Below are 23,955 nucleotides of genomic sequence, written 5' to 3' on the forward strand. Positions count from 1 at the left end.
CCCTGCTCCAGGGCTGGCGTTCCTACCTCTCTCCTGCTCCGGTGATGCTCCACAGGCGCTGAGGTCCCTGCTCTGGCCCTTGTCTGGCCGATGTGCAGAATTAGGGCTGGGAGAGTAAAACCAGACCCCACACATTCCCATGGGTTCGTCCCACGGCCACCCCCAGGGGCAGAGCTGGGAGGCCAAACCCGCGCCCTCGTGCCGGGTCCTTATCACCTGGTCGGGCATATTTACCTGCCGTGCTGCTGGTTTCCACTGGATAAAAATGCGCTGGACAAACAGGAGTTCCCTGCCGGCCCCGGGGCAGTGGCACCGTGGGGGACGTGGCGGAGGCAGGACGTGCCCCCGTGTCCCTGCTTTGTCCCTGGTGGATCCCCAGTGCCCGACGTCGCAGAGCTGCAGGAGGGGCGCGAGGCCGCATTGCCCCCCACCGAATTCAAGTGTCCAAGTGGGTGATGAACCCCCCATGCGCCCACCCATGCCAGGACTGGGACTGTGCCCAAGGTTGGGGACGGGGTCAGGGTTAATGGGGGCAGTGCCTCTGCTGCAGGGGTTTGGCACCCTCGGTGGGGTGCGTGCCACCCGTGGGGCCACGGCTCAAGCGCAGGGGCAGCGGTGTGAGCTGGCCGCCGGGGGGCTGCACCCCGGGGCACCCCTCTGCTCGGGGGTGGCTGTGGGGGTGCAAACCCCGCACGTTGCACTGCGTGTCCCCGCTGCTGGGCTGTGCACGGGGCTGGGCAGTGGGGGGGTCACTGCACTCGACGGGGGAGCTGTGCATGGGGAGGGCCGTGCACGACGGGGGGCGGCCGTGAGGGGGGGGTGGGTCAGTGCAAGGGGGTGGGGGGGCCGCGCACGGTGGGGGGGGGGGTCAGTGCACGGTGAAGGGGGGTTCTGTGAGGTGAGGGGGGTCCGTGCACGGCAAGGCAGAGTGCGGGGGGCCCCACGCAACGCCTCCCGCGGGGGCCGGGCCGAGCCGAGCCGAGCCGAGCCGAGGCGAGCCGAGCCGACCCCGCCCCAGCTGTCAGCGCCCCGTCCCTCCCCCACGGCCGAGGCGGCCCCGCCGCGCCCTCCCCTCTCCTTGCATCCCATTGGCCAGGGAGGCCTTTTGTTAGCGGCGGATGCCCGCCTCTATTGGCAGGCGGGGACGTCCGTCCGCGCTGCGGCCCCCGCCCCCTTTTCCGCCTGGCTCCGCGACGCTGGAAACTTTGCGGGCAGCGCAGTCGGCAGCGGCGGCCGCAGCCCCGAGCACCCGCCGCCGCACCGGAGCCAGCGGGGGCCCCGCACCGCGCCGCGCCGCAGGGCACCGCCCAGCCCAGCCCAGCCCCGCAGGGCGGGGGCACCGCGGCCCTTGCGGGCCTCTCCGCGCCGCCCGGCCATGCGCGCCCGCTGAGCCGCAGCGGAGGCGGCCGCCTTGCAGTTTCCTCCCGTCCCCGGCTTTAATTTTATCTATTTATTGGGCTTTTTAGTGCTTTTTTCTTTTTTTGACGCTCCCCGCCGCGCTCCGGAGGCTCCAGGCAGAGGCCGCGGCCCGCGGGGCGGCGATGGGCGCGGCGGCGGGCGGGCGCTCCGCGGGGCGCTGAGCGGGCGCGCAGCGGGCGCGGGTCGCGCCATGGCCGCCAAGGACAACCCCTGCAGGAAGTTCCAGGCCAACATCTTCAACAAGAGCAAGTGCCAGAACTGCTTCAAGCCCCGCGAGTCCCACCTGCTCAACGACGAGGACCTCAACCAGGTGGGATCTTTTCCCCCAAAACGCACTGTTTTCCCTCCAAAATCCGCTCCGGGGCCCTGCCCCCTGCCCGCCCCCACGCGTCTGGGTGCCCTGGGTCCCCGTGGGGTGCCTGCTGGCCCCGTGGGTCGCCCGGGGTCCCGTGGGTGGTGTAGAGCCCCGTGGCTGCATGATGGCCCCAGGGGTGCCTCGGGGCCCACTGGGTAGCTTAGGGTCCCACGGGTGGCCCGGTGGATAGCCCAGGATCCTATGGATAGCATAGGGTCCCATGGATGTCCTAGGGTGCCACAGCTAGCACAAGGTCCCATGGGTGCCTGCTGGCCCCATGGTTAGCACGGGTTCCCCTGCTATCTCACAGTTAGCACAGGTATCGTAGGACGCTGTGGGTGCCTGCCGCTCCCGTGGGTAGCGCGGGCTGTCAGGGGTGGTGTGGGGTCCCATGGGGTGCCTGCTGACCCCACGGGTGGCACAGGGACCCACAGGTATCCATGAATCCCATGGGGTGTTGAGGAGCCCCACGGGTGCTCTCTGGCCCCGTAGGGTGTCTAGCGGTCCCATGGCGTGCCCGCTGACCGCGCAGGTACCCGGGTGTCCCGCAGGGCACCCAGCATCCCCATAGTGCCCACTGGTCCCTTAGGCCCAGGCCCACCCCGGTGCCTCCTCCTGTGGGGCCTCACCCCTCTCCTGAGGCCGTTTGGGGACCGGCACCTGCTCTCGGGGTGATCCCAGCCCCTCTTGGGGTGCGCGGCAGCAGGTGGGGGTATCCTGGGGGCTCCATTGGAATATCCCAAAAGTCCTGGGAAAAACTCAGCTGCAAACAAAAGGTCCCCTCCCAGACGTGCCGGGCACGGCCCCCCCACCCTATAGCCCCCCACTTTCCCAGGGGGATGGGAAGGAGACCCCTGCCCTTTCCCAGTGAGGGCCCTGTGCGGGCAGGCTGGGGGGCTGCCAGGGCTGGGCCTTCCTCCTCCTCCTCTTCCTCCCAGGCCTGACGCAGGCCCGGAGGCCCGCGCACCCGCAACGGGGGGCATTTGGGGTGCAGGGGCCCGTCCGCGGTGTCGGGGTGCGGGGAGCAGGGCCGCCCTCCCTCCTCCCACACCTTTCTGGGCCGGGGCTGACATCCCCGCTCCCGATCCTATTATGGCAATGAGATCAGACATATTGCTGCGCTCGCCGGGGGGGCGGGGAGGGGGGGCATAATGAAATCTGAGGGCTAATATGGAAAAAATGTAACTGGAAAAAATGCCGTGGTGTGTGCGGGAAGGGGCGGGTGGCGGGGAGCGTCGCGGCCGTGCCCAGACAAAGGAGCCGTCCCGGAGGGGGCTTGGGAAGAGCCCCCTGCTCCCGGCCGGCCCCTTCCCGCTGCTCTGCCTGGGGTTTTGCTGCCTCCTGGGTGCAATGCTTTTTTATTTTTACGGGGGGGGGGGGGGGTGGTTCAAAGCATTGCACGCAGGCCCCCATAGTTCCTCAGCCACGGGGGGCCGTCGCCCTCCCTAGGGACCAGAGCTGTGTTTCGGGCAGCTCCTTGTTTGCTTTGTTCCCGCTTGGGGTGGCGGGTGGCCCCGGGGGACTGCCACCACAGCCGGCTCCCGTGGGGTCGGGGTCGGCCCTGCGGTCAGATCCAGGCCCTGCGCAGGGGCTCCGGTTGGGAAAACAGCGCAATCCTGCTCGACTTCTCCCTTGCAGCTGGGGTGAAGTAATCCCGCTTCACAGATAAGATGGTGGCTCTGGTAGCGTGTGATGCATGCACGCACCCTCCCGCCCCACCGCGCAGCCCCCCGTGCCGAGGAGCCCCCGGCCGCGGCCGGCCCAGCACTTCCCCACCATGCTGCCCGCCTCCCCTCCGAATTTGTGCCCCTTGGAGGAGGAGGAGGTTCCACGCTGCAGCGAGGAGCCTGGCTGGATGTGGGGGGGGTGCTCGCTCCGAAGCACACCCAGGAATAACGGTTCATTTAACAGCTCTGAATTTTTTTGCCTTTCTAATTTTTTTTAAGTTTGGTTTGGGTAGGGGGGATCTCGCGCCACAGTGTGGGGGCTCCATGTTCAGTGTGTCCTGCTCGCCCCATGGACAGGGACCGTGTTGGTGATTACCTAGAGTCAGGCTAGAAAAGTCCTTTTGAGTCATCTGACCTTTCTACTTGGCTTGCAGGAAAGGTGAAGGTCCTTCACACTTACGCACTCTTGTCTTTTTTGGATTTTTATTATATAAAAATACCTGTGTGGGTGTTAGGAACTGCCCTTCCTGCTTCCCGGCGTGCGCCAGGGCGCTGGAGCTGCTTGGGGCAGAGACCAGTGCACGTTTACAAAGTGTCACAAGTATTTAGTGGTAGTAGTGGATTCCCGTCGTACTCAGGAACCGAATTAGGAACGGGACTGGGAGGGGGGAATCCAGCCCCAAACTTCAGGATTAATGAGCTGGAGCTCTCTAATAATAATCGGACTTAGCGCTTCCAACTTCAAAGGGCTGCGTGGATGCTAAGTCCCTAATCCTGGGAGCGCTGTGTTCACGAGTTGTTTTTGTGCGTGGCTGTGCTGCTGGCCAGGGGTCGGTGTGACTTGGGGCGGCTATGTGTGGTCCCACCACCCATTGGAGCCCTGGCTGTCATCCCCTGGGGCTGCAGGTGGGAGGTGATGTGCTCTTGACCCCCCGCAACCTGCGTTTGACCTTCTGGGGTGCCCGCATAGCGTGGGAAAAACTGGGTCAGTCACCGCGTCTGCTCCCCCTTTGGGAAGATTTGTTGCTGTGGGTCTGCCCCGATGAACCCGAGCCCTGGTGTGGGTGCTCAGAGCCCTGCAATCCTGTGCGGTGGCAGGATCTGGTCCCTGGCAGACATGATGCTGTTGATGGCTCTGTCCTGGCTGCTGCACGCCCCTGTCGCCAGCTCCCCTGGCGCTGCCCCTTTCCTGGCAAGGGAGAAATTCCCTTTTCGTGGGAATTCCCTCTTTCCTGGCAAGGCGTGCCTGTGCCGGCACAGCACGGTCCCCTTTAACCTCCTGCAAACCTCGTGTGGAGGTTGGCTTCCCAGAGCCTGCCTCAGGAGGATGGAGGGTTCCCGGGGACCCTCTTCCATCTCCAGGACAAAGCTGACCCAGCCAGCGGGACCCTCTTCCCAAGGAAGCCACCCGGGGCTCTGCAGGGCTGTGGGGGTGTCCCCTTGGGGTCCCTGCTGTCCATGCCGGCTGGCCCAGTCTGAGCCGTGCCTGTGCACACATGCCTTTGGCTTGTAAGGAAGATGAAGCCCCCCATGACAGGAACAGGCTGGGAATTAACCTCAAAATTACGCTTGGCCTGAATTGGAAGAAAAGCAGAGTGTAAAGCAGTTGCTTTTAATTTTCTCCATGCGTGTGCTCTCTCGGGGCATGGGGACTGGCACAGATAGAGGAATTTGAGGACGTCTTTCCAGCTACCAGTGCCTTTTTTTCTTTTTTCTTTTTTTTGAAACAGTGGCATGGATGCCCAGAGGACCACCCAGTTAGAAAATGGAGCTCACAGATTTTTCCCAGTGCCTCCTCCCGTCCTGGCCTATGAAACCCTTGCCCAGTGGTGGTGGGGGGGTGGTTATTTCCATCTCTTCTCCTTTGGACATTATCACTTTCCTACTGTTCTGGATGCCGAACAGCTGGCCGCAAGCAGCCCCAAGGCCAGAGTGTGTCAGTGCTGGGTCGCAGGCTTGGCTTTGCTCTGGGGCATTGCATCGATGGGGCTGTGATGCCCTGGGCCGGAGTCTTGTCCTGGCTCTGTGCATTGTCCAAAGGGCAGCAGGGTGAGGGATCACGTCCCGGGAACGCTTTTGCTTCCACCCCCTGCTCCTCAGGGAAGGAACAACCCCCTCTTTCCTGGAAAGCAGCCCCCGTGTTTGCATTCCCTGCTCCCGGCTGCTTGTATCATGCTGCAAAAATCTGCCTGTACTTGACTAATTATTAGGACTGAATAGGGGGAGATTCTCTGCAAATGTCAAATCCGCCTCTGTCAGTGGCTGCAGTGGGCAGGGGCTGGGGGAGGCACAGCCAGAGGAGCTGGGGTGGGCAGAGTCTTGGTGGCTGTCCCCCATGGTCAGCATCCCACCCTTGGAGAGTGGCATGAAGGCAGCGGGTGCTCGGGAGGGATGTCAGGTTGGGTGTTGGGGTCGGCTTTGGGTGCACTTAACCCTCCGTGTGGCCCAAGGGAAGGGGCATGGTGGTGCCTTTGGGTGCCAGAGGACCATTCCTTTTGCACACTTATTTGCTGCTGTTCTTTTGCATGGCGCCATACCTTATCTGCTCTGGCACCCAAGGAAGTGATAAATCCCCTCTCCAGCACTCTGGAGAGATGTTGTGGCTTCTCCCAGGCGCTGAGGAAGCCCTGATGTGGGAGGCGGTTAGATGCGCCTGCTAGCTGTGGGACACGCTGGGCTTTGGGGCTGCTCGGGGAGGGGGAGCTGGGATTGCAAAGCCCGTTCCTTCCCACTTCCATTTTGCTGCTGCTTGACAAATTGCCCGTGTACTCTGCAGCCAGCCTCTTCCAGCTGTTGCTCCGACTGCCCAAGCCGATGGCAGTGCTCGGAACCGAGTGCAGCCCTGGGGCCAGGGCCAGGGTATTTGCAGAAGGAGACTGGCTGTTTGCACGAAGGGTGAATTCAACCTTTCCCCTTCCTGTTCCTCTGGTTGGTCAGTCACTCCTGCTGCCCACACGGCAAATTGCCCAGGCAGCTCCTTTCTTTGGAGTTTGCCGGTGGCTGGGTCAGGCCTGCCAGTGTGCCAGGAGGGCTGTGCCACGCGTGCTGCCCGCCAGCCGCCCCATGGCAGCGGTGCCTCGTGTTCCTCACGCCCCAGGTCTGGTCTGTCTGGTCTGGTTTGGCCTCTTCCTGCATGGTGAGATGTGTTGGTGATGAAAGCCTGGCCTGGGCGATTTGCAGCTTCGGCAGCAGCCGGCTGATGCCCGCACCCGTGCTGCACAAATGTGTTTATGCAGGAGAGTGGGAGGTGCATGGAAAGGGGACTGTCCCCATGCGTCCAGGGCTGCCCCCAGGAGCAGCCCGGGTCTTGGGCTGGAGAAAGCTGAGCTTGGACTGAACCCGGGGGCAGCGAGCAGCCACCTGGACGCAGAGCTGGGGGTTGGAGAGAGCTTTCATGCTGGGAGCGGTTGTGGACGCCCGCTGGCAGCACAGCAGCCTCCCATGCTGGGGTTTGGCCCTGCTCCGCTGCCCGTCACCAAGTGACATACAGCAGAGGGGAAATACTGTACGAGCAGGGAAGCCAAGATGTAAGCAGCTTAACCGCCGAGGCTGGGCTATGTCCCCGGCCCTTGGGATTGCTGCCGGAGCGTGGGTTTGCACAGTGGTGTTTGCAGAGCCTCCCGCCGGCTGGGGTCGCGGATCTCCAGCGGTCCATGTGGCATCCTGCTGGGAGCATGCAAAATGTTAAGCGATGCCTGTCTCTCAGTTCCTAGAAGCCATGCTGTGGACAGGAAAGCCTGCTTGGGTGTCACATCCCATTCCCGCCTCAAACACCATCTCACCTTCCCCATTCCTGCCGGGTGACGGCTGCTCTGACTCACCCATCAGCGACGTTCTTTTGGGCTCCAAGGTGTACAAAACCAAGAGCAGAGCTGAAACTGCCCAGATTTCCTCTTTTGAGGTTGCAACCACAGCATTTGTGGTGACTTTCCCCTTGAGCTGTTCCAGAAACTAGTCCCTCCCTCCTGGGAGCTCTGAGCGGTTTGGGAGTTGGTGCACAGGGGACGGTGACCTTGCTGTCTCTGCTCTGGGACCGTGGTCTCCTGTGGGTCCAGCTGAGAGCTGTGACCCTGTTCTTGAGTACCCAGAGGTGCATGCAGGGAACAGCAGGCGCTGTTCTTGTTGCTTTCAGAGAGGCCCCTTTGGTGAATAATGGGATTAAACCACAAAGGTGTTGGGATGGGAGTTACTGTGGGTTCACCTGCAGCCTGGGTCAGGCTGGGGCTGTTGTTTTCTAGGAGGGCTGCTGGAAGCCCCGGCACAGCTTCCCAGATGCGCAGGGCTCTCTGCATTCAGCATTGGAGGCAGAGGCTAAAGCTCTGCTGCAACGGTCCATTTTTTTTTCCCCTTCCCGCTCAGTTGCCAAGCCTGAACAAAACAAGCCCTGCCTCCACCCGAGACAGGCTGATTATGTCTGCCGGCAGCCTAAACAGATTATCCCTCCCGCCATGCGCTCGGAGCCAGGAGTGTCTCCCAGCAATGGATTCGGACTTCCGTCGGAGCATGTTGGGGTGGGTGGGGACTGGCTGCAGGGGCATCCCCAGCCTGCCTGGGCATCCCAGCACCCCAATGGTGATGTGGTTGCTCTGCCACGGGGCTGAGTCCAGACCCTAAGAGGAGATGTGGATGTCAGCAAGCTCTCCTGTTCCACCTTGTGCAATGAGCTTCTGTGGGCACCGCGTGGCCGGCACTGTGTGGCTCTGCTCGGTGCTGCCAAATGCCCTGCTTGGCTGTCTGGTTTGCATGGGGGAGGGAAGAGGTGAAGGTACCACTGACAAACACTGCAGGCGTGAAAGCCTGTCCAGCGGGCACGCTGGTTGGTGTCACAACCCACCTCTGGCCCTGTGACGTGGTGCTCCATGGGCTGTCAGGCTCCTGTGACCTGTCCTGCTTGCTGGAAGCAGGTGACTGTGCCCTGCAGCCCTGGGGATGTGCAGTGGTTCCTGTATCATCCTGTGCTTTGGAAAGTTCTGAGTGGCTCTGCCTGTCCTTTGAGCCCAGTCCCCTGGCTGCTGGGAATCGCATTCCCAGTGCTGGTGGAGCTGGTTGGGGTGGGGTGGTTTGTCCGTGCCTGGGCAGCATCAGCGCAGCAGCTTGACAGCTTTGCGTAAACTGAGCTGGGGCCGCTTCCTCCTCCGCTTCCTCCCACCTGCCATGCTGCCAGCGCCGGCCCTGGGCCCTGCCCCTGGATGCGGCGTCCTGCCCCTCGATGCGGCGCAGGCCTGCCGGCCGAGGGGACGGATGCAGCGGCTGGGGTAGCGACCCGAGAGGCAGGTGAGGGGCTGTGGAGCACCCATAGCGCAGCTCTGCTGGCAGGCCCTGAAGCGAAACAGGGCCGGGCGGGATGGGATACCTGGGCGTTCCCAGAGGTGTGACAGGAAGCGGAACGGCGACGCGGGGGTGTTTCTGCCTGAGTCAGCCTCCACCGGTCCCACGGGACAGGACAGAACCGGGCACTGCGGGGCTCCAGCCCAGCTACATCTCCTGTGTGGTGGAGCCCCTGGAAGGCACTGTGGCTGTAGCACTCTTTTTGGGTGGCAAGGTGCCTGCAGATCTCTCCTGGGGTGGCGAGGCAGCGGCTTTGGCATCTCCTGGCCAACGTTGTGGCGGGTGGTTGGCTTCATCACTGCGAGCCGTGCCGGAGGAACCGGCTCTGCTCTTCCTGCCCACCCTGTGAGCGTCACCCCACCCCACCCCAGACGTGGATGCATCGCACTGCCAGCAGCTGCCCTCCACTCTGCTTTCCACATCCTTTTGTGGTTCAGCCTTCGGCCAGGTACCATCTGGATAAAAGCAAAGCTGCCCAGTGCCTGAGCATCCCGTGTGGCTGCTACCTGCAGGGAAACTGCCTGGAGCTGCCCTTCGGACATTGCCGGAGCTCACGGGAGGTGGACGAGGTTCTGCGTGGTCAAAGGCATCCTGGGAACCCTGGGCTTGCTCTAACACTGTCCCTTGATGTGAAATTGGACAGATCTGCTTGGACGGGAGAAGTTTTTGCTCTGAGCAGCTGGGTGTTGCATTTTCCTTGTTGCTGGGCTCTCCAGAGGAAGCCGAGCTGGTGTGAAGCGACGTGCGGCTCCAGCTCCATCCTGGTGTGGTAACGCTCCGCTGGACCCTACCTCCCACAGCAGCACTGAGCAGGTTTATTTTAAACCTCACTTCAGCAGTGCCATTCCAATGCAGGTGTGATGGGTTTATTTCAGACGCTGCGTGTGCTAATTCATGTCCCTTTTATTTAGGCTTGTACCTCTCTGGGTATTTGCTTGGTTTTAGCAGTAGCTTGTTTTGGTTTGGCTTTAAAAAGCACTGCTGTGTGTTCATCTGTTGGTGGGTGGAACCGGGCTGCCCACGCTGGCTGGCTCTAATTCATACCTTTAAGCTATTTTGGTTTCAATATCTGAAGTTGGACGCTTCTGCCGAAATAAGTATAGCCCACTGATGGTTTTTTATGACGCCGGTAAAGAAATGACTGTGCTCTATGTTAAGGGCATGTATTTCAGGTGCTCGGTGCTTTATATACGGTCAGTTGAGCCAAAATTGAGTGGTTGAGGGCAAAAAAATGTCTGCTGAGGGGTGTGAGCCAGGCTGAGGTAGGGCAGGGTTTCACACCTGTAGTACTGAGTTAAGGCTGCTCGCTGCTGACCCTGGTGATGGTGTCCCCTGTTTGGGTTTCGCAGTTACTTCATCCCCGGTGTGGCACTTGGACTTGCCCGCTGCCTGTCACACTGGGGGCTATGTGGGGCTGGACGCTGCTGGGGTGCAGCGGGGTGCTCGGGGCCGCATGGGTTGGTCCTGCTGGGAGGGCTGCAGTGCTGTGTTTCATGTCGGGGAGAGATTTTGCTTGTGGAGCCTTGCTGAGTTGAGCGCTTGGCTGTGCTCAGGGGCTTTGCTGGGGCACGGAGAGGAAAATTGGGGGATGGAGGAGGGCTGAGCCCTGTGAGCAGCTCGGCTGCCCATAGCATCACTGCAGAGGGCTCCTCAGGGTGCTGCCTTGGCGTGGCAGTGCCAAGCGTTGGGGACGCCACGTCCTGCCTTCGCTGTCATCCTCTTCCTTGTTCTGGGTGGTGGAGGCTACTTGCAATATCTTCTCAAGCACCGGAGCCGGTTGCTGAGGGCTCACCGTGAATGCCTCTCATGGGAGTTTGGGGACCCCCCCTTTCCTGCCGCAGTGACCAGTTGAAGGCACTTTCTGGCTCTCTGGTGGGTCATCTTTAGTTATTTATTTGCAGTTTTGTTCCACCCTCCCCCATAAAACAGAAGAGAAATTTGGGAAAGGTGGTTGCAAGCGGCCCTGCCTGTCCCAGACCACGCGGGTGGACATGGCCACATCCTGGCACGGCAGGGAGTGGTGGGAGCCCCTGCTCCAAAGTCCTCCCCTCGCGTGGGCAGGGATGCGTCACGGGTGCCTTTGGGTGGGGGCGCAGGGCGGGCTGCCGGCGGGGTGCGCCGGGGGAGTGGCGGAGCATAGCTCACCCTGCCGGGTGCTGGCAGCGTGGGCGGCACGGGGCCGGGCGCAGAGCGGGTGCCGTGCCGGCTGGGGGGCAGCATGGGGGCCACGGGCGAGCAGGGTGCCAGCACCCAGGTGAGCAGGATGGGGGTGGCAGGGGGACATGAGGGGCTGCGGTGCTGGCGGGGTGCCCTTCTGTGCCAGCAAGGCCCCCGCTGTGGGTGAGGCTCGTGCTGGTTGTGGGAACAGGTGGGTGCAAGGGTGCCCTGGGCCCCCAGGAGGGAGGGCAGCGACTCCCCAGAAGTGGATCCCACTCCCAGTACTCCACTTTCATTGTTTTTAATCCCCTTTAAAGACAGGGGGAAGGAAAGAAGGTCTTCTCAAATCATGTTTTCCCAGCTGCTGGGAGAGCAACACCTAGAGCTGATATGTCATGTTGTGGGGGGAGGATAAGAGATTTTGTTGTTTCTTTTCACTTTATAAACAGTAAAAGGGCTCCTCCGGCTTGTTTCCAGTTTGCTTACTCAGTGCTTCATGCATTTGACAGTTTTTGGTGCATAGGCAGTTTCTTCTATTGTTTGCAGGGATTTTTCCAGAGGGGAAACTTTTTTTTTAACATTACAAAACCACAGAAACTGGCAGGAGGAATCCAGGGGAGGTACCGAATTGGAAACAGTTTTAAACTTTAAGGAAAAAAGAAAAGAACGAAAGCAACAAGATTAACCAAATAATTTCGAGAGGAGCTGGGAACGTGTGTCCTTGTTGCTGTGGGGCCAGGCCAGGCTGGGGCTGGGCGTGCATGGATGTTTCGTGGTGGAAAGCAGCGTCCTTGGACCCAGGGGCTCCTGAAGCTGGATCTGCTCTGGGTTTCCTCCCTCCTGGCCTATCCTGATACCTCTGCAGAGCCACCTTGCCGGTGTGGCAATGCCTCGCCACTCTTGCACCAGGATTTGGCCCCAGCCCTTGCCAGGAATGGGGTTGGCTAATAGTTTGCAGCTTGACAGGCAGCAGGAGCGGTGCCCATTGGACTTTGTGGGGGAGGACATGCCCGGTGCCCATCCCCATCCTACCGCTCGCTACGGCATTGGTCTGCTTCGCACCAGCCACTTCTGCGCCCAAACCGCTGGTGGAAAGAGCTTGGATTTTTTTTTTTTTTTTTTCCACTGATAAACAGCAGTGCTGTAAGGCATTTCTTTCCGGGTATTCTTTCCCTTTCTCTTCCCGGCTGGCTGAATGAGCTGTTTTCCCTCTGACTGGCTCTGACCTTCCTGCATGCTCGGCCGTGGGCTGCTGGAAGCCGCTGATGGGGAGGAGTGGGCTGGCAGGGGCCGCCCCTGCGGGGAAACGGGTGTTGGATGTGCACGGCACGGGAAGCGGCTGTGAGCTGGAGAACTGCCAGCGCTGGGTAGTTTTTCCTCTCTTAATTAACAAAAGGAAAACATCGAGCTCTCCTTTGGAGTATGTTTTTGCTTTGGAGTAGAGGCACACTGCCGATGGTGAGGGGAAGAGCTGTCAGTGAGGACGGGCTCTGCAGCTTGGCAGTAGTCAGGAGGTTGGTGCTCTCAGTGTGATGCCATGCAGAAGCAGCTCAGTTTGGTGTTTGTGGCTGGGGTTTTACCTCCTCCCGAGTCCTCATCTCAGTCCCGTTTGCACACAGTGTATATAACACCACGGGTTGCCATCAAGCATCGTGTTCCCTGCACTGGCAGGGCTGAGTTTGCCTGTGTGCAGGAGCCTGAACTCATGCAGCTGCCTTCATGCAGGGGGCTGGTGCAGTTTCACATGGTCCCCCCACCATTGATGCCCCACATTGCAGGTCCATGGTGAGCCAGTTTCCTCTGTGCCTGATGTGTTTCTCTGCTGTTTCTTTGCAGGCCAAACCCATTTATGGTGGCTGGCTGCTGCTGGCCCCAGAAGGAACGGACTTTGACAACCCTGTCCATCGCTCCCGGGTAAGCAAAGCTGAGATGCCCCCTTCCCATGCTGCGGGTGGGGGTGGCAGGAGGAGTGATGAGGGCTTGTCCCTGCCTGTGGAGGCAGCTGCGGCCCCAGGAGTGTCGCAGACACCTCCATGCACCCGTACCCTTGCGCAAACCAGGAAGCCGGGAGATGTTTCCTGCAGCAGGACTTGAATGCCTTCTCTGGGATGCGAGGTCTCCCATGATGGGCAGCAGGCTGGGGCACTGCAGGTGCTCGTCAATCTCAGTCCGTGCAGTTTTATTGCTTACTGCTGTTGCTTTTTGATGCCTTGATGCTGTTCTGGTTGGGCTCTGGTTGGCCTGACACATGCCATGCTGACAGGAAGGCTCTCAAGCCGGTGGGGTGTGGGCTGCGTGGCTCTGAGCTGCGCTGGGACCATCAGCAAGGCACCCAGTTTCCCTTTGGTGCTTGGAAACAACTACTTTATTTCTGCAGCTCATCATGGGCATGCCCACAGCCCTGGAGGGAGGCTGCATCCCATCCCCTAATGCAAATACTGCTGTGTCAGGCAAGTCATGCAGCAAGGAAGGGGCTGAGAGGTGATTCCCGTTTGCCATAACCCTGCGGAGCTCTGAAGCTGAGTGTGTTGGCAGCAGAGACCTGCAGACAGAGCGGGGCTCACTCAGCTCCTGCCCAAAGGGGTTTGCTCGTGCCTTGCAGAAACAGCAGCGTCGTGTGGGGGTCAGAGCATCCCCCACTTTCCTGCCCTGGGGGGGGTGTGAGGCCTGGAAGGACGTGGCCAAGCTGATGTCCTTTCACTGCTGGCTTGTGACGAGGACTCCCAGCCTGTCCTCAAGCTGCTCTTCTAGGGAACTTGCTGCTGAGGCTGCCAGGACAGGGCTGTCTTGTGCGTGGGAGGGATGGCAATGGTCCGTGAACCCTCTGTCACGCAGCCAAAATGCTCTCAGAGCTGCTAGTAATAAAAAAATTTCTCCTGAGTGAACCAGAATTGGGTTCCGAGTTCAGCCTGGGGTATATGGGTCATTATTTGGGGTCACAGCTAGTTGCAGGCTTGCTGGCCCAACATTGTGGGGACATGGGACTCGGGTCCCCCCTGGAGCGGATACTGCCTGCTAAGCTGAGACATGTGGAGGTCCACAGGGTCCTTGGTAGTTTTGCTTGTCCCTGAGCACCTTGGACTTTGCCCGAAGGGCTGAGAAAAGTGAGATAAGAATTGCTGCACTGGGGCTATGAATCTAGGACCTTTTTCATTTCAGCCTGCTCAACCAGTTTTTGCTCTTGGCTGAAAACAACTTGGCACACACAAAAAAAAAGGCAGTTTTGCAGCCAGATCAGTTCTCCAATCTGGTTTGCTGTGCATCTGCAGAAGCAGCAGTGCCAGCACGGTGCCAGGGGAGGCAGGACCGCCTAGGCTGTGCCACCCCCGGAGGTGCAGCCACCATCTAAATCCAGCTGATGCACTGCTGGAGGACATCCAGCATGGCGCTGTCACCCTGCAGCACCAGGTGCTGGAATAGACCACGGAGGATGAAGCTGAGGGCTGGGAGCATTTGGTTGGTGGATCCTTCTGGTGTCCTGCAGGACTTGGGTCTCTTGGAGAGCAATGATGGGGCTTGTGGGCGTCCTTCGGGAGAGGAGGAGGAAAGTCCTGGTTCCAGCCTATAGCTGGAGTCTTTTGTCTCTGGGGTCTGTCTGAATGCAGAGAGCAGTGGGGTGGGGAAGCAACCCCAAAATAGCCTGTTCTTGGGTGCCCACAAAGCCAGGCATTAAATGAACATTGAGCAACGTGGGCTGCTGCAAGCAGACCTCTGGCAGAGCCCTGCCGAATGGCCTGGCAGGACCTTGCTTTGCAAAGCCTATGGCACCCCAAACAGCTGGGTTTGGGGCTTGAGGGGCTGAGCAGAAATAATTCTGGAACATTCTTCATCCTTTAGGAATGGTCCCTGCAGTGTTAGGGCGTCCCCCCTGCTTTTTTGGCAGCTGTGGTCTTGTGCTCAGTGAGACCTGGGCATGTGCCCTGTTGTCCTGAGTTCCCTGCCATGAAGGAGTTTCGGTGCCTTTTCTCTGCCCCAGCTTTGTGGGGTGCAGCTCCGGTGCACCTGGTGAGGCCCAGGTGCTGGTGGGTGCTGCTGTGACCCGCCTTGCTGTCTTCTCTTGCAGAAATGGCAGCGTCGGTTCTTCATCCTCTACGAGCACGGGCTGCTGCGCTACGCCCTCGACGAGATGGTAAGTGCTGCCTGGCGGAGGTGCGCGGCCATGTTCAGGCTGTGGGGATCAGCTGGGGCCGACTCTGCCCTCGGAGGAGCCTCTGGCAATGCTCCTGGTGTGGTGTGGGGAGGTCTCTGCCGAGCTGGTGAAGAGTTTTGCTCTCTGGGTTTGACTTATTGCCAGGCTGGGTTTGCATGGGAGCTTGGTGGATGGTCAGTGGAGGATGGTGGGTGTTCAGGAGGCATGAGGATCCCACCTGGCTTGGGGTTGATCAGTTGGTGACAGATTCCACACTGGTAGGGTCCCCAGGGTCCCCCCCACTCCTTTCTGCCCTGCCCTGTGCCAGCTGGGGTTTGGTGGCGGTGAATCGCCTCGGCAGTGCCTGGGAAGGAGGCCCTCCTAGCGATGCCCGTGGAAAGTAGGTCAGCTGGAACACCTTCCCGCTGCCTGCCTGCCCTGGAGCTGCAGCACGCTGCCGGTGCTGCTGCCCTCGGTAAAACAGAGCAGGGGGATGAAAAGAAGGGAAACCCGTCTGCTGTGAGCTGTGAAGTGGGGCTGCTGATCCCAGCAGGGTCAGCCCTGCTGCAACTGCCCAGGGCTGCCAATTTATCCTCCTGGTTACAGCAAGCCCGTGGGAGGGTGCGCAAGGTTGAGTGTGCCGGCACGGCGTGGCATGGCATGGCGGGCGCCTGCATGCTGGGATCCGCCTGGGCAGGAGGCTCACAGAGCTGGGCGCACCGGGATGCGGGGCAGCGTGTGTGCAGACACGTGGGGCTGGGACGTGCGGGGACCTGTGTCTGTGGTGGGGAGGCTCCCCGCAAGGGTGGCATGCCTTGGTCCTCTGCCGGTGCCTCCTGCGAGGGATGGGGAGGCAAGGCAGCACAGGCAGCATTGCTCGAGTTTCGTGCCTTGTTTGTTTGTGTTTTTTCTTGGGGTTGATCCAAGTGCCCTAAATAATTTAAATATCTCGGGTAGGAGCGGTGGAGGCTTTCAATACATTTTTAGTGTCTCAGCAACCTGGCTCTGCATTGGGCTGGTGTTTCATGTCCTACAGCGACAGGAGAATGGTGTGCTGGGGTGGGGAGATGACCTGATCTGAGGAGAGGTAGAAGGATATTGGGAAACATGATTTTTAATGGTTTGGATTTTTTTTTTTTTGGCTTTGCATTCTGGAGAGGTTGACCTGCCCCAGGCCCTGCTGCCTCTGGGCAGGAGCAGATGGGCAGTGTCCCAGCCCTGTGCCCTGCTCTCTGGACCTTGTGGCACTGTTTGCCATCCCCTGGTAGCCCTGTGCCACAGGGGACTGTTACCAGAGAGCACACAGAGGATGGGGGAAGCATCCTGTAGTTCTCCAGGCACTTCTTGGGCTTTTTCCCCTTGAGAAGGGTAAAAGTGGAAAAAAAAAAAAACCAGATAAACGGAGTGTGCACATGTGGAGCATGAGTTGCATGCCGGGTCCCTGCACCCCTCCAGCCGTGCGTGCTGTGTGGCATGGTTCTGACCCAACAGAGCACTGCCAGGATGGGGCACTGGGACTCGCTGCCACCGTGGCCCTTCGTGGTGCAATGGGTCCCGCAGGAGGGCTCGGTCTGGCCTCACCATGGCCATAGATGGAGGAGATGGTCGCGACTCACGCCTCCTCATCGGGGTCTGACACATGGTGTAAAAATACCCTCCTGACCTTTCTGCAGAGCACATCACTGCGTGGGATCCACGCTGCTCTTTTCACCGGCTCTGCTAAAGGTGTCCCCTGGCCATAGTTGGGCACAGCCTCCCCGGCCCCTTCTAGCCTGTGGCACCAGAGCATCCCCTGCTGTGCTGGCTGGGCTGGGGCAGGAGGAAAAGCCCCCCAGCAGGAGGAAACAGGGATTTTATTTGCTGCTCAGCCCACGCAGGAGTGGGACTGGGGAGCTGAGGAGGGACAGACAGGGACCATCTTCTTCCACATGTGGGAACATGTCCTGTGGCATGTCCTTCGCTTGACCCTGGGGGGAAGCTGTTTTTCTGCCAAACCTCCAGTCCCTGACCCCTCTGCATCAGGCGCTGGCATGGCTCTGCTGGCGGGACCAGAGCCTCCCTCTGGCAGCCCACCATGCCCCTGCACAGTCCTGTCCTCGCCCCATTCCCTGTGGCAGGGCCGGGCTCGCTCCCTGTGTGTCGGGAGGCTGTGTTTACAGGCGGTCAGGTAACTACCGTACAGCTTTTCTCCTGGTCCCTGGAGGTAACCCATGCCCATTGCAGTGCAGATTTCCACTCCAGCAGGACCCGGACCCCAGTAGCACCAAGCTCACTGCAAGCCCCCTTATGTCAGAACCAAGTGCCCACGCAGGTGTTGGCCCTCGGCCCTTGGCTGGTGTGCGTGAGGAGGGGAGACCTGCGGGGAGCGGCTGGGTGCAGCGTGTTGTCCACATCGGGGCTCAGCTGCAGTGCAGCTTTCCTGCCTGGACAGGGCCAGAGCGTGGCTCAGAGGGTCCCATGGCCCCCGTGGGTTTGGGACCCGCTGCCACCATCCCACAGCATCAGGATGTGATATAAGGCTGAGTGTTGGGGGTCACTGGAGGGAACTGGTGGCACTCAGGTCAGGCTGTCAGCAGGCACGTCCCTGTGGGGGATGTCAGGACCCAGCCTCATGCCCACCACACCTCGGGCATTGCTGGCTGGGGCTGCTGGGGGATACTGTTTTCTCCCCTGAGGTACTTGCCTGCTCCCTGCCTGCAGCTCTCCACCCCTCCGGCTGTGCCCTCTCCTTGCCGTTTCCCCACCATCTCCGCACACCAGGGAGGAGTAATGGGGCCAGGGCCTTGCCCAAGAGGTGCCTCTCCCACACATAGCGGGGATGCTGTTTTTTCCATGGGGGATCCTCTTTGCAGTCCATGCAGGGATGATCTACCCACAGTGTGCCAGGAGCCCGGTGGGAGTCCCATGGGGGCCTTGGTGCAGGGGTGACCTCCGCAGTGTGCTGGGAGCCGGGCAGCAGCTGGCCGGAGACCTCCCAGGCTGTTGCAAGCAGGGATTGAATTGCTCAGCATTGAACCTGTTAGACATTAATTTTGTGGGTTTGGCAATTTCTGCTTTTACTAAAAGCTCCTGTGCCTGGCTAGGGAGACTCTGCTCCTCACTCCCAGCGGGTTGGAGAGCAGTGGGGTGTGGAGGGGTGGCTCGAAGCCCAGCCATGAGCTGGGGAGACCTCGGAGGGTCCCCAGAGACGGTGCTGTGGTATGCAGAGGCCATGGGACAGGGCAGCCTTGGGCACAGGAGCCTTTTGCTGTGGAGTGGGTCCAGTCTGGTGTTGGATTGGAGTATTTTGGGCACGGAAATCCCTTAGCAGAAGGTGGGACAAGTGGACACTAGCCACCCTGCTGGCATCCAGCTCCCTCCTGAGACCTGTCCACAGGTGTCCCTGAGCTGATCCTGAGTCTGCGCTCCTGCTCGGCCACCTTCTTTCTGTATGTTCATCCTTCCGTCTGTCCATCCTTTCTCTGCCATGTTTTCACTCTGAAAACTCAAACCAGTTCTGCATGATGGCTGCGATGCGGAGGACGTGCACGGGCTATGGAACTCCATCCCCTCGGACCCAGGCTGAGCTGCCAGACTTGCTCCCCAGGGTCTCCCTCGTTCATGTTGGGTGCTGTTCCTGCCAGCAGCCCCAGCCTCTTGCTGGCACCCAGAGCCTGCCTGGCCGCTGGGAATGCCAAGCGGAGCGCATCCCCTTCCTCTCCGCAGGGAGCATGCCAGCAGCTGTTCCCGGCTCTGCCCAGCTCTGGCTAAGCCAAGCCTGCTCAGACATGCAGAAATTCCTCCTTCCCAGCCACGGGTGGATGTAGAGGTTGTGCGATTGCTTGGGGTTGCCTTCCCATGCTGAACCATCGCGATTACCCCACAGCTCTGGCATGCTCCTGCTGTTTGATAAACCTCCGTGCCGGGCCAGATGGTGTACAGGGGTTGACGTTTCTCTGCAGCAGCTGGAGGATGGCAAAAGCACTCTTACACTGAGTTGAGGGAAGGCAGGAAAGAGGGTGACAGGGAGTCAGGGACAGGCTTGGGGATGAGCTCCTGCGTTGCGAGTGTCCGAGGACGTTTGCCCCTGTGTGCTCCCCAGTCCTGTGGCACTTCCTTGGTTTTCCCAAGACATACGTTCCCTGATTCCCCATTGCACAGAGTGCAAGACTAAAGCCTACCAAAAAACCTAAGCCAAGCCAAATGCATCCAGAGACTTGCTTTGGAGGTGAAAGAGTCACCCAAAGAGCTTAGACCTTTGGTACTTCAGCATATTTGAAACTAGAGAAGATAAAGTCCTTAGCCTGGAGGGAAACAGCCCTGCCTGGGCTGAGAGGGATTGCGCTCAGTCCCTGGAGGGGATGAGGAGGGACTTGTGCCAGGACGGTGAGCTAAACTTCCCCGGGCTGCTGCCTGCTCGCCAGCTGCGTCCCAGCATGCTCTGTCCAGGGGGAGATGCATGAACTGGTGCTGATACCTACACCCTCCTGTGTTTTCCCATGCTGTGCAAGGTCTCAGTCCTCCTGGTAGAACACCCTGTGATCCCCAGCAAAACCACTGCTGCTGCTACAGTGGGAGAGCAGCCTGGCACCACGGTGCTGGGGCGGTTCGGGAGGTTTTGGTTGAGGTATGGGAGCTGCCACAAAAATAATGCTGGGGTAAGGGGATGGAGTCAGAGAGCGGCAAGTGCAGAGCATTTGCCTCCTTTTGTTTTGATTGCTGTGATCTATAATTAGCAGCTGAGGTCTCTATAAATAGAGCCCTGCTGCGTGGGAATGTTGTGGAGAGGCAGTGGGTGTGCAGGAGGGGTTTTGCAGGGATGGAGAGCACTGTCCCATCCCTCCCTGGACCTGCGGGTGGGTGGTGACCTCGGTGCTGCCTGGGGATGGATCCAGCCCCATGGCTAGAGCAGGTCAGAGAAGAGGGTCTCTGTCTCCAGCCCAGCTTCTTAGTGGCTCATTACAAGTCCATGGGCCAGGCCTAGTCTCTGTGCCTCAGTTCACTCCTCTGCCACTTTCCTTGGGCTGGGATTTATCCTAGGTTGGCATTTGTGCCAGTGCTTTGCCCCCAGCTAGAGCAGAGGGGCAGCTGCATCCTCCCTGGGGATATTCTCCCATCGCACCAGGCCTCCTTTCAGTGGCTGCCTGAGACTATTAATTTGTTGTTTTTTTTTTTTTTTTTTTTTTGTGGATATGCTGGTACGAAAGCAGGAAAAAATTCAGGCTCACCTGGGAGCAGCTCAGACTTGCTGGTGTTGTGGATAACTAACACCAAGGTGAGAGCATCTTTTGGATGGGCTTTCCCAGCTCCTCCGCAGGTGATCAGGAAGAACATCCCTGGGCATGATGTGTCCTTCTCCCAACAAACTGGTATTGCTCCATGTCTGGTGCCTTCCAGCGTGGTGGAGTGAAGCGTGGGGATGGGCTGTGAGCCCTGCCTCCACCTTATTTGCTGGAGTGAAGTTGCTTTCTAAAAATGGGGGGGACATTAAGACCTCTGTTTGCTGGGGGGGTCTAAGAGGATGCTTAAACCAGCACTCAGCCGCCTCCATGCCAGAGTTTCCTTGTGCATATGGGGTTGGGTGGTTCCATCCTCAGCAGCGGCATTGCAGAGCCCTGCCCAGGCTCGCAGCACAGTAGTCCTGCTCTTAAGTCAGGAACTCAGGCAGAAGGCAGATTGTGATAGCGTTAACCTCAGTGTGATGGAGCGAACATCCCTGCTGCAGCCTGTGATGGCTGGGAGGGAGGTCAGGAGGGAGCCGGGAGCTGATGAAGAGCAAGGCCAGCCCTGCGTCTGGCAATGGTTAGGGGAGCACTGGGACCCCTGGGCTGGGTGTATAAACAGAAGAAGAGAGGCCAGCTCGGAGGTGGGAGGTCTGGCATTGAGCAGGGGGCTGTCGGGTCACATCTGGAGCCCGGCACGGCCCCAGGCCCTGCTCCCGGCTGTGGAAACCTAAGGAATTGATCAATGGGTAAAAAAGGAGTCTGGTGTAAGCATCGGTGGCTGCTGGTAGGGGATCGGAGGGAGGGAGGGAGGGATGCCTGCCTGCCAATGCTGTGATGTGCAGATGCGTGTAATTATTATTTCCTAATCAACCCCCCTCCAAAATTCTCTTTATTTGGAAGAAAGGGGCATTTTAAAACGTCACCGTCAGCAGAGCTGTGCCGTGCTAATTTTCATCGTAGTTCCCTCCTTTGTCATCTATATTGTTTTAAGAAGCCAAGAATCTGTGCATGTGTTTTTTTTCCTCCTTTTCAGATCAAAGCAGTTTACTTCAGTCTTGGCACAGAATGGAAATTCATTGGCAGGGATTAAAAACAAACCTTAAACATCCTGGCCTCTCTGTCCTTACTTTTTCCACATGTTTCGCCATTTAAGCATTTCTAAGCTCTCCCTGCCCCCTCCTCTGTGGGAGCACCGGGCTTTATAGACCCCCGTTCCCCCGTCCCCGGCCTTTTCCCCCACGGATGCAATTTTGCCGGTGCCTCTGTTCACCAGATCTTCAAGACTTTCAGTTTCTGTTTAGCATAAAAAGCCTTTGGCTTGAATCAAAGTGTGTTTCAAATTTAAAGCAAGCTGAAAGAGAAAGGGCTGGAGGGGAGCAGCTGTGCGAGGCTCGGACAGCAGCAGGGACCCCCACCCCAGATTTTATCCAGGGCATGGGTCTGACTTGGTCTTGCAGCAGGAGGGCTTTCTTCCCAGCTCCTCCAGTTTTCGGTTCAACCCCAACTGAGGGGGGTAGCAACCCCTTGCACAGCCACATCCTGCGACGGTCCAGAGATGGTTTGTCACCTCAGCAAATGCTGGTGATAGTGCCCTGCCAGTCCCACCAGTTTATGCAATGGGGGGGAAATGGCTCCGTGCAGGAGCTCTTGGATTCATGGTTGTGGTGTGGATGGGAAATCGTGCAGGATGTGAGCTGGCTGGGATGGGAGTGGTGGGCAGCAGAGACGGGAAAATAACCAGTTTGGTGGGGAGCGGGGTGGAAGATAATCTGTGGGGAGGTTTCACCTGGGATGTTTAGTGCATATCTCAAAGATGATGTAGTAGAAATAAGGAAATGTTGGGAATAATTGGGGAGCAGTGATCCTTTCTCCTCCAGGAGAGCTGGGCAGGAGAGGGACGCCTGAAGTCAGAGTGCGAGGGAGAGGGGACAAAGCACATCCTTGTGATTGCTCTACAGGAGATGTAGAGACAGCACAAGTGCTGGTGGTTCCCAAGAGAGCTTGGAGATCTTTGATGGATTTGTTGTGTTTAATTTTCAATACTGCTTTTGAGGAAGAAAATCCATGAACCTATGGGGAGCCCTGTGAACCCGTTCCCCAGGACCAAGCAGTCTTGAAGGGGTTGGGAGGATATGCCATTCATTCATAGTCTTTCTAATATTAATGTCTTGCTTGATGCTGATCCAGTGTCATTTTGTTTACTGAAGTTGGGTGTGAGGATCCCATAACCGTGGCTTCAGGGGGGTTCATGTCTTGTCTTTTCTTTCTGCTCCAAGTGTCCAGCCCCAGTTGCTGCTGGAGGTGGGTCCTGTTTTCAAGACACCTGTGGGCACCTCCACAAACTGTTCCCTACCCTCTTCTATTTTACCTGTTCTAGTTTGGTTTAGTGTATTGTTTTGGGAAGTAAAACTGCTGAGCTGAAGAAGGGCAGTTCGTGGGGGCTGAGAGAACAGGGAATGGGGAAAGGCTCCTCTAGGGGTGGCTCCAACACCAGCCCTGGCACCTGAGTCCATGGCCAGGGACCATCGCTGGGGCCCCAAAAGTGCCTGGGTTTCCTGTGAGCTTAGGTGGATCAAGCTGGCTGCTTCTGTTCACATCTTCTCGTGTGTGGATGGAGGACGCTGATGTCTACGTCCAAGCCGAGAAGGGCGTTCAGTGCCTGCAGGACCCACTCAGGAGAGGCCCTGGTGTGAAGCAGTCCATGGTGGGAGGTTTGGGAGTTAACAGAAGGCGAGAGGATGAAACCGGAGTTGGGAGAGCTGGACACAGCCAGCGACCTCCTAATGAACGAGCAGCTTTGATGACCTGGCCCAGGTGCTTCCTTCCTGGAAACAACACAGCCCCTATTGTCTTCTGCAGGGTGAGCTGCAAAGCTGGAATTGCTCTTATGCTGAGCAACAAGAACAGGTTCAAGTGGCTCTGTCCTTTCTGCTTTTTCCCTACTCCTCCGTCTCTTGAGACCTAGCAAAGATGTTTGTGTAGAAGACGTGTGCAAGAGCAGTGAGGACAATGAGCTGGATTTTAAATTGCATTTATCTAGTTTATGGGAGGCAGAGTGATACAGGCGCTTGCAGCAGGTGGAGTTTCTTCTTCATGACTTCTGGAAACCTGGGCTCTGTACCTGCGGCCTCCAGCCTGGCTGCAGGCTCTCAGTGAAAGAAAAATCGTGATCTGCTGTAAAACGTTAATGCAGAAATCAAACCCGCCTCTAACGGCATTTAGCAGCGAAGATGTCAGAGCTGGTAGCAAAATGACGCAGCTAATTGCTGAGTGCACGATTACCCTCACGTGAGCCCTTTGGGCCCTGGCTGGCGTTCCCACCCTCTGCCTCGTGTGGTGGCCTCAGACCTGCCTTTCCTCCGCGTCCCACCGCGCCGTAAATGTCTAACAAAACACAGCAGTCCAGCAACAGCCCCGAATACCGCAGTGGCGAGTGACAGATGGTAGCACTGGTATTTACTACGGGCAGTTGCTCCAGTTGCTTTTTCCTTTTTTTTTTCCAATTTTTTTTCTGGTGGAGCAGCTGAAATGAAGGCAGTGGGAGCTCTGCTGTAGTCCCCACAGGCAGCTGAGGAAGGGGCTGCAGCGGTGGGTGCCTTCAATGGGTGCCTGTTCCCAGCTCTCTGCAAGCCAGGCCAGCGCTGGGCTCCCAAGCATCCCCCGGTCCCTGGGTGGCTGTCTCCGTGTGCAGAGACA

The 23,955-nt window shown here is 58.9% G+C and overlaps 1 protein-coding gene across 9 annotated transcripts in view; it reads left to right on the forward strand.

The window, feature by feature from the left end:
- The first annotated feature begins 1,236 nt into the window (after window positions 1-1,236).
- Window positions 1,237-23,955, forward strand: part of MPRIP (myosin phosphatase Rho interacting protein) — an 82,637-nt gene continuing 59,918 nt past the window's right edge. For 3 of the 9 annotated variants that reach the window (XM_087734264.1, XM_087734263.1, XM_087734266.1), the window contains exons 1-3: window positions 1,239-1,729; window positions 12,763-12,840; window positions 14,990-15,055. In XM_087734264.1, the coding sequence (XP_087590390.1) occupies window positions 1,610-1,729; window positions 12,763-12,840; window positions 14,990-15,055 (264 nt within the window). In that variant the 5' untranslated portion in view covers window positions 1,239-1,609. Of the gene's footprint in view, window positions 1,730-12,762; window positions 12,841-14,989; window positions 15,056-23,955 lie in introns of all 9 variants that reach the window. The other 6 variants (XM_087734262.1, XM_087734265.1, XM_087734270.1 and 3 more) reach the window with 5 other exon arrangements.

The sequence above is a fragment of the Nipponia nippon genome, unplaced genomic scaffold (genome assembly GCF_047370975.1).
Source record: "Nipponia nippon isolate SJK-2023a ecotype South Korea unplaced genomic scaffold, ASM4737097v1 scaffold_5, whole genome shotgun sequence".
Lineage (NCBI taxonomy): Eukaryota > Metazoa > Chordata > Aves > Pelecaniformes > Threskiornithidae > Nipponia > Nipponia nippon.